This window comes from Acipenser ruthenus, chromosome 34 (assembly GCF_902713425.1).
Source record: "Acipenser ruthenus chromosome 34, fAciRut3.2 maternal haplotype, whole genome shotgun sequence".
Classification (NCBI taxonomy): domain Eukaryota; kingdom Metazoa; phylum Chordata; class Actinopteri; order Acipenseriformes; family Acipenseridae; genus Acipenser; species Acipenser ruthenus.
In genome coordinates, this window is record NC_081222.1 from 12,342,305 (window position 1) to 12,352,324 (window position 10,020).

General features: G+C 41.8%; 1 protein-coding gene across 1 annotated transcript; it reads right to left on the minus strand.

Annotated features, from left to right (window-relative positions):
- Window positions 1-2,464: 2,464 nt before the first annotated feature.
- On the minus strand, window positions 2,465-9,239 carry LOC131705025 (tumor necrosis factor ligand superfamily member 14-like). The gene is made up of 4 exons (XM_059006979.1): window positions 8,895-9,239; window positions 6,621-6,663; window positions 5,677-5,715; window positions 2,465-3,771 (listed from the first exon to the last, which is right to left on the minus strand). The coding sequence occupies exons 1-4, from the start codon at window positions 9,090-9,092 to the stop codon at window positions 3,362-3,364; spliced, it is 690 nt and encodes a 229-aa protein (XP_058862962.1). The 5' UTR covers window positions 9,093-9,239; the 3' UTR covers window positions 2,465-3,361.
- Between the last annotated feature and the right edge of the window lie 781 nt (window positions 9,240-10,020).

Consider the following 10,020-nt stretch of genomic DNA (forward strand, 5'->3'; position numbering starts at 1 on the left):
GTGAGGGGATGGAATGGGTTACCTAGTCATGTTGCTGAAGGAGACTCTTCTTCACACAGAGAGTGGTGAGGGGATGGAATGGGTTACCTTGTCATGTTGCTGAAGGAGACTCTTCTTCACACAGAGAGTGGTGAGGGGATGGAATGGGTTACCTAGTCATGTTGCTGAAGGAGACTCTTCTTCACACAGAGAGTGGTGAGGGGATGGAATGGGTTACCTAGTCATGTTGCTGAAGGAGAATCTTCTTCACACAGAGAGTGGTGAGGGGATGGAATGGGTTACCTAGTCATGTTGCTGAAGGAGACTCTTCTTCACACAGAGAGTGGTGAGGGGATGGAATGGGTTACCTAGTCATGTTGCTGAAGGAGACTCTTCTTCACACAGAGAGTGGTGAGGGGATGGAATGGGTTACCTAGTCATGTTGTTGAAGGAGACTCTTCTTCACACAGAGAGTGGTGAGGGGATGGAATGGGTTACCTAGTCATGTTGCTGAAGGAGACTCTTCTTCACACAGAGAGTGGTGAGGGGATGGAATGGGTTACCTAGTCATGTTGCTGAAGGAGACTCTTCTTCACACAGAGAGTGGTGAGGGGATGGAATGGGTTACCTAGTCATGTTGCTGAAGGAGACACTTCTTCACACAGAGAGTGGTGAGGGGATGGAATGGGTTACCTAGTCATGTTGCTGAAGGAGGCTCTTCTTCACACAGAGAGTGGTGAGGGGATGGAATGGGTTACCTAGTCATGTTGCTGAAGGAGACTCTTCTTCACAGAGAGTGGTGAGGGGATGGAATGGGTTACCTAGTCATGTTGCTGAAGGAGACTCTTCTTCACACAGAGAGTGTTGAGGGGATGGAATGGGTTACCTAGTCATGTTGCTGAAGGAGACTCTTCTTCACACAGAGAGTGGGGAGGGGATGGAATGGGTTACCTAGTCATGTTGCTGAAGGAGACTCTTCTTCACACAGAGAGTGGTGAAGGGATGGAATGGGTTACCTAGTCATGCTGTTGAGGATGAATCACTGGGATCCTTTAAGACCCGACTTGATAAGGTTCTGAGACCAATGAGCTACTGGGAACCGGACGAGCGCTGATGGGTCAAATGTTCCACTTTTTTTAACTTCAGTATTGTATATGCATTGGGTGATTTCTTTACATAGCAAGTAGAATGATGAGAAACCGTAACAATCAAACACGATTTCTACAATGATTTATCTGGGGACAGATGGAGACACATTTCCATAAACACCTATGTAAGTTATACTGTGCTGAATTATTTTCCATATACATACAGTGGATGCATCATAATCTGTGGTAGCTTTTCATGATACTAACAGCACAAAAAACTGCAGCTTTATTGAATGGAAAGTACACATGCATGCAAAGACCCCTTATGCATTCCTGTGTGGTTTCTGAGCAACACTGTGTCAAATATATTTAAAGATAAACAAACGACAAGGTAGCGCTCAAACATCATTTCCATAAGCATTTAAACCAAAGAGGCTCTGTTATCAGATAGAAAACTGCACAGACTGATTTTCTGTTCTCAGATAGAGTAGACTTTCGACTTTGGAGACATTATGAAGAGCTTGTGGTCTGTTGTTTATCTCGGGGGTGTGATGCTGTTGATTTGCATGCACAGACATTTAAGCAATGCAGCATTACTCCACTGTGTGTGTGTGTCGTTGTGCGATATCTCCACACATCGACTGCATCGTGAGGCGCGAGGGGAGGCCCTGGAGTGCCATTTTGTGATTTATACAAGGGCTTTGAGGTCCATTAAAAACAATTGAAGTAAATAGGCCTAAAGAGAACCGTGGCAATGTTCTGAGATCTGGCCACGGTTGTGACATCATGTAGACAACTGAAATGAACAGGAGTGCGGTCCTTGCTGTTGTATAATTAGGATAGCCACAGAAATGCATCCTGATTCATATGTGTCACGTGACATAGTGTAGAGCATAGGTCTGTTTCAAACTGCCCACTCCATAGTAAATGTATGATAGGTCTGTTTCAAACTGCCCACTCCATAGTAAATGTATGATGTATGATTTGCCCATAGTGGAACATCAGGCACATATAAGGACACTAAATCCCAGTTGCCACTAGCTGGGGAGTTGTAAGTGCACTGCCACTAACTGCCCATGTGCGGTACAATCTACAGCACCATATAATAGGACCTTGTGTCCTTTAAAACAAATGTGAAGGAAACAGAAAACATGCTTTAATTTACACAACAATCACAAGTGCTTCAGTATTTCCAGTCATCAGCGTTTGATGAAATGAAGTGTTTTCAGATTGATGAAATGAAGTGTTTTCAGATTGATGCTTTGATTCTATTGTATGCTCATGGTATGTGATCCTGTTTTATTTGGGGATACAATGGTAGAGTTGAATTCACTGCCATTTATTGTATTTTGTAAATACAAGTGTGATTAGGAAAAAGGAAAGCTTTTCACACAAAACAATGACATTATTGTTTTTATTAAATGACATTTTCATACAGATTCAGCACAGTTCATACACATATCTATTTGATAAAAAATGAAACGCATCATATATATTTGTAAACTATATTATTATTATTAATTAGCAGACGCTTTTATTCAAAGCAGCTTACAGAGGCTAGAGGGTGAACTATACATCACAACTATTGCTGCAGAGTCAACAGGACCTTGGTTTTACGTCTCATCCGGAGCATAAGGAGGTTCAGTGACTTGCCCAGGGTCCCACACAGTGAGTCAGTGGCTGAGCCAGGATTAGAACCGGGGACCCACTGGTATTGAGCTCTTTTCTTTAACCACTGGACCACCAAGCCTCCACACATGAAATATTTGGCAAAGTAATCTAATCTTAAAGCAGGCTATCACAGAGATTGTGTTCCATTTTTTTTTCCTTCCATCAATCAAATATTCAAAGCAGCAACCACAGATCATAACTGTACTGAAGAACATGAAATACAGATCAGGGTCATTGTGAACTTCACAGATTCCACAAGAGATTGCTTGATTTGACGAATGTCAAATTGCACGTAAGTCTAATGCAACAAATTGAGAAGAATCACTGAAGAACTAGAGAAAGAAAATGGTACAGTTCAAAAATTAAAATAATGCAGAAATTTGAAGCTTGAATTTGCGAACAACTTGTTGGATTGATTTTAAAATGTTCTCCACCTGCATTCTGCTGGAGGAATGCAATGTGAATCTGTTATAATAAAACATTCCTCCAAAACACCAGCCCCACATACCAACTGGCTATCAGTAGATTTATAAGCATGACCACTCCTGTACTCAACCAAACTACCTTGAACACCAGAATACATCACCTTGATGAGTGATGATGTGTGGTACAGACGATACAGGTTAAATCAGGAAGGCGCCAAAGAAATTTTCAGTGCCCCCCTGTATTTTAAGGAGACTCTTTTCATTCACCTTCACAAAGATCTGGTCGCCTTCCAGTAGGTGGAAAACCCCTCCCAGGAAACTGTTACCCAACAAGGAATCCTGGGAGCTGCTGCAGAAGAACTTCCTGTTCTCCATCAGCTCCAGTTCTCCTGAATATCTTTCAGTCTTCTTATTGACGTAGTGCTTGAACATGCGTTTTTTCCCCCGGCACTCGATTTGTCCGTAAAAGACTTTGGAATAGATGAAGTAGTGGCCCTCCTTTCTGATAACCAGGGCTCCATCCTTGTAGTCAATATCGAAAGTGAAGGCGTCTCCATTCTTAGCTTCCCAGTGCAGTGGACCATCGCCAGGGGCACTGCAGTTACACCCTGGAGACCAGGAAGCATTCTCATTAGCTCACTTGCATTTCAAAATGTAGGCATATTATCTACCTTGTACCTAACATTATATATGAGAAAACACAAACGGAGCCTTGCATAGCTGTGCTGTAGTTTGCAATGCGTTCATACAAAATGTATTCTGCGAATGAAGGATATGAACGGAATTCGTGTTTAACATACACGAATTCCACAGAACATATAGATGGCCCTGCTTACAAAACGTTCCTCGTTCCATTTACATTTAAATAATTTAGATCATCATTGATTCACACAACAAGAAAGAGCAACAACGCACTGCAATAAGTGTGCGCAGCAAAGCAAGCGACAGCCGCAGACGTGCAAGAATGGATTAGCACAGAGCCCAGAGTTTGCACAGGATGCTTCGTACCACAAGCTTCAAGGCTGAAATACACGCTTGATTTAGGGCTGTGCTGATATAAGCGCACACCACTGTGGTTCTAGCACCTCCGGTCTGTCAGCAGAGAAGATGAGACGGAGGAAGGAAGGTGTAATGGCAACTTTAAAATGTCTCACTCTTGGTAAGCCCCCTGCACTTCACCCTCTGTACTCATGCATTGACAGAACTGTGATTGAACCAGTTACAAACTTCTGCTTGCAGATCATTGTAAACTGACTGGTCCTAGTGCAGGAGACTTTACCCAAATTACTTGGTCCACCGTACTGTACTTTAAATTAAAGTTTGAATCAAACCCAGTGGGATCCCCATTGCATTGCCTTTGCAGTGCCGTTACTGCATTGCTGTTGAAGATCATTGATACATAGACTTGCTTTCTCCCCACCGCCCTATTGGGCAATAAAAAGTGCTTAAAGCTGTTTGAAATACAGCAGTGTGTCTGCAGAATGACATTACCACAACTAGACACACACAGCGTACAGTACAGACATACAGCCCTGTGTCTACAGAATGACATTACCACAACTAGACACACACAGCGTACAGTACAGACATACAGCCCTGTGTCTGCAGAATGACATTACCACAACTAGACACACACAGCGTACAGTACAGACATACAGCCCTGTGTGTGCAGAATGACATTACCACAACTAGACACACACAGCGTACAGTACAGACATACAGCCCTGTGTGTGCAGAATGACATTACCACAACTAGACACACACAGCGTACAGTACAGACATACAGCCCTGTGTCTGCAGAATGACATTACCACAACTAGACACACACAGCGTACAGTACAGACATACAACCCTGTGTGTGCAGAATGACATTACCACAACTAGACACACACAGCGTACAGTACAGACATACAGCCCTGTGTGTGCAGAATGACATTACCACAACTAGACACACACAGCGTACAGTACAGACATACAGCCCTGTGTCTGCAGAATGACATTACCACAACTAGACACACACAGCGTACAGTACAGACATACAACCCTGTGTGTGCAGAATGACATTACCACAACTAGACACACACAGCGTACAGTACAGACATACAGCCCTGTGTCTGCAGAATGACATTACCACAACTAGACACACACAGCGTACAGTACAGACATACAGCCCTGTGTCTGCAGAGCGACATTACCACAACTAGATAATACAGTGTAGAGTACAGACAGCTCGTAAATAAATAGACAGAGGGGACTGTTTATTTGAACTCAACACCTTTGGATTTCCATTCTGCCATAGTTTAAATCATTATAATAGGATTCTGAATGCCTGGCTTGTTACATATTGTTACTGAAAGAGATACACTGCAGAGTGTCACTTGCTCTGTGAGATCTGCGATTTCCATCATTCTGATCTAGACCCCACTGTCTGTAGTGTCCAAACAATACACTGAATCCATGTCTGAATCGTGGATTTCTGAAATACTGCGATTAGATGTTTGCTGTTTCCTTACCTGTGATGTGAGCGGAAGGCTTTCCTGGTTCTTTTTTATCTGAATTGAAAAAATATATATACACGTGGATCAATATCATTGTTAAAGAGACTGATTACAATTATAAAGCAGAACTAAAATATAATCAGTGCTGAAACTAAGAGGAAACTAAAGAGACATGAGAACAATGTTTCAACAAGAAATGTCTTTTATGGTGCAAAAACTGTTTTGCTAACCTTACCACATTAATCATTTTCGATCGTTCCTAATTCATAACCCTCGCCTCTATACATCCCCTTCGGTCACACATTTTTAATTACATTTTTAGAAACATTAAAACAGTTTGTGTGAACTCTGTGGAGTTTAAAAAGTTGCCCTGCCAAACAAAAACAAAAAAACGAAAATACATGCATTGTAAAATACATACATAGATAGGAAAACATGGTGCAATTGTGCACACAGTGACTGAACGGGATACAACACTGCTGTTAGTTATATGACAGGGCTGTTGGTTTGTGTATTTATGTGAATAGCAAGACCCATTTTATATATTTTTAGGGGAATAAGGAGTAATGCTGTTTTTGAACTGAACACCGTGTAGAATTCATAACATATTCAATAAAGACTGTTAATGTGCAGACGTGCTCATAAGAGATTGTTTAAAACATTTCTTACAAACCAAATGCACTGAAACTGGAGAATTGCTGTAAGAAATGAAAGAGCTTGAAAGCCATGCTGGAGGATGGTCCTGCAGTTGGACTCTGTTGTCTGTTTCAAAGTGTTGTGAATCCTGCCTAGTGTTCCATTCAAATAAAGTGGACCCACATCATGCAAAGATGATAAATGATCAATTGTTCAATGGAGGTTTATTTCTGCGGGGCGTGGAACAAGCCTGGCTCAGGGTTATGTGAGTTTCTTCAAGTGTCAAGCCACTCTTACTGTGTACACATTGGGATGAACTTTACCTTGAATCCCAATCATTTTCTCAGTGTTGCTGGAAGCTGTGTCCTGCAATAAAAACATGAATTAGTAAACAGCATCTGATCGTGTTGCTGTTGTGTGTGTCAGCATGGCACTGCACATTCACACACCCATGAAGCATTGACATGTTGTAATGTACAGCTCTGGCCAAAAGTGTTGCATCCCCCTATAGAATGAACTAATTGTGTATCATAAAGTCTGAGACCTGCTGAATAATGTTATCTTAACATATTGAACTACACATCGTTTTGCAGTTTTCCATATAAATGTGACATTTCGAAATCTAACATGAAATACTACTGTACTGCTATTATGGCTTCCGGTAGACTGTTGCAATATCCTTTTGTAGTTTCTTTGATTACATGATGTGAAATAAAAGATTATGTTCATATGTTTTTTATATATATTTTTGTAATTATGTCTCAATCCTAAAATTCTAGGTGATGCAAAACTTTTGTCCAGAGCTGTTCTCTATCATGTCTTCATATCACCTTTTTCTGAGTTCAGTAAAGTGCCCACAGTCACACTGTCACAATCACAAAAAAGCATCTTGTGAAGATCACACATTCAAAGCAACCTGCCGTGCCAAATTACAACCTCAACATTTCAAACATGACAAGTAGAAAGAAACAGAAAATGAAAGGAGCAGAACGAAAATGCGAGCAAAGAGGAGCAAAAATCATCAAGCACTGGGGCCAAAAATCGCTCTTCCTTTCAGAGGCTTTCTATTTTTACATTTGAAATGCTTCACCAACGCTTTTCTCTGTGACTGGCTGGGATTAAATTTCAATGCTGGCACTGCTATTCTTTAAAAAAAGAATCTAAAATGCCATTGTAATTAGTTTTAGTGCAACAGAATTGGAATTGTATTACACATATTTCTAGTGATTTGGAACCTCTTTCAATTCTCTGTGAGTATAATGGAGCCATAGTTAAAATGTAATACACTGTCAAAATCACCTACACCTTTGGCCAAAAGTTTTGCATCACCTAGATTTTTAGGATTGAAACATAAAATAAAAATATATATATATTTATATATATGAATGTGAACAAAGAAACATGATTCTTTTAGCAGCTACATTAACCCTTACAAAATCCTTTAATAGCTCAATAGTATCCTCGGTCATATACCGCGGTAGAGTTAGCTTGAAGTTTGATGTTCGTCTGATATTCGACCCGACATGAATGAAAATGGCTGGATCTTCCCAACCACAGAAGCTAGAGTGCTCAAACCAACTTTAATCTAAAGGAGACCAGTTGTGAATTGTTTCACAGCCTCTGTTTTACATGTGAATCCTAAGAATAATTTGTGAAAAACAATAACATACCACGTATATGTCCTGGCATCAATGAAAAAGGCTTTATCTCCCCAACCACAGCAGCTAGAGCGTCCAAACCAACTTTAATTTAAAGAACAGTTGTGAATTGTTTCACAGTCTCTGTTTTACATGTGAATCCTAAGAATAATTTGTGTTTAATTTAACAATTCCTGCTTTGAAAACTTCATGTTGTATTTGATTTTTGTATAATGTATTACATTTGTATTCAAACATAAACTAAACATAAACCAATATTGTAATCCAGACCGTACCGCCTTAAATAAGTCATGACAGTAAACAAGTCATGACATTTTCCCAGCATGCAAACTGGCCTGATGACCAGAGTTCCCTTAATTGAAGAAGTTATTCACTTAATTGATCAATAACTTCCATGTGTTCCCAGTCTTTAGAAATTAGCCATTTAGGGTGACCTACAAAACTTACTGTATAGGGGCTCCCCAGGACCGTGTTTGGGCAGCACTGGTGTAGAACAAGGCTCGTGGTTGTTAAGACCGTTGCTAAGGAAGTGACATATTCCCTTTTCTAGTGCAGAAGCGCATGCAATCTCCAGGCTATGCTAGGGGAGCCACTGACAGCTGACAAGTGAAAACATTGAGAACCGCAGAACAAGATTACTGGAACGGCAATGCATTTCAGTCATTGTTCTGCAGCTCGCAGCTTTGCACACGGAGCAGCTGCCCGCCTCGCCCAGCCCTAGTTACCGCTCTGCTATAAAGAATTACAATCGTAATTAGCATTTTTTTTGTTTTTTGTATATGAAGAACTGCTAAACACTTTTATGTTTGCATGATCCTAACATCTAACTCCCTCACTGTCTCAGATAAATTCCGCTGCTGCTATTGTGGAAATCGTTGACCTAAATCAATCTAAATAAAGAAACTATAGCAAACACGCTTTTCACGCAGAGCTACTCACAGAGATGGCTACTGTTCTCCTCTCCAAGTCCCACATAAAGTATCCCAGAATTCCCACTCCGGAGAGAGCCAGGAACACAAGCATGAAGAGCAGCCACTGCGCCGCGTTGCCATGGCGTCGTCTCCTTCGCTCCGGCGGGAGGTCTGCTTTCCGGTCTACGAGAAACACGGACGGGTACACCACGTTACTATCCGTCATTCTTCAAGCAGAAAACAGAGCTCCAAACCAGATGCCTTGACAACTCAATCAATGAACAGCAACACAGAAATCTAATGTCTGCAGGGCTCACGTTACTGCTTGGGACTTGGGGCTGTGCTGCTTATACACCCGTAGAGAAATTCACAGTTTCTGTGGACGTCTGCATTATTTAAAAAGGAAGCCTGTGACGCCCACATTGTCGCTTGTGTTATACATACTGTGGTTAGCCTTCACATGTACTGGCCACCCTTTCTTCCTGCCTACGTGCTTACGATTGAAGCGACTGCTAAAAAAAAATAAAAAATAAAAAATAAAAGGTTTCCAGTTAATAACTAACACCCCGTCTGCAGCTGTAACCCGTTCTGTGAGCTCTTTCTCAGGCTGGGTTTCATTGCATGGTGGCGCTTGGCCAATTGTGTGCCGCCCCCTGGGAACTCCCGTCTACAGTCGGCAGTGGAATAGCCTGGACTCGAACCGGCAACCTCCAGGCTATAGGGTGCATCCTGCACTCCACGCGGAGCGCCTTTACTGGATGCACCACTCTGGAGCCCCTAGAGATCTGTTGTTTTAATATAGATCTGTAGGGGCGTCTCTTCAAACTGTGCTGCGTGTGAAATGAGTAAGAGGCACTAACACGAGCACACAGTCTAAACGTTGGTGTGTTGCCTCATTCTGGCTCTCATCTTGCTTTTTAAAGATGTCTGTACTGTCCTCATTCCTCAATATCTGTGCTAAAGCCAGACACGCTAAAGTTTTGCTAAAGGGGAATCCCCTCCAGGGTCACAATGTGGTGACCAGAACACCACAGCACTCTAAGACCCGGCTCACCAGTGCACTACACAACCTCAGCATAACCTCACTGGATTTGTACTCTACTCTTGTGTCTCTATACCCCAGCATTCAGCTTGATTTTTCGTGGTGGGCCTGT

Coding starts and splice junctions, on each gene's coding strand:
- LOC131705025 (XM_059006979.1), bottom strand. CDS start 9,092: ATGACGGATAGTAACGTGGTGTACCCGTCCGTGTTTCTCGTAGACCGG. Junction 5,716..6,620: donor GAAAATGATTGGGATTCAAG/GTAAAGTTCATC, acceptor TTTTCAATTCAG/ATAAAAAAGAACCAGGAAAG. Junction 3,772..5,676: donor GCCTTCCGCTCACATCACAG/GTAAGGAAACAG, acceptor CCTGGTCTCCAG/GGTGTAACTGCAGTGCCCCT.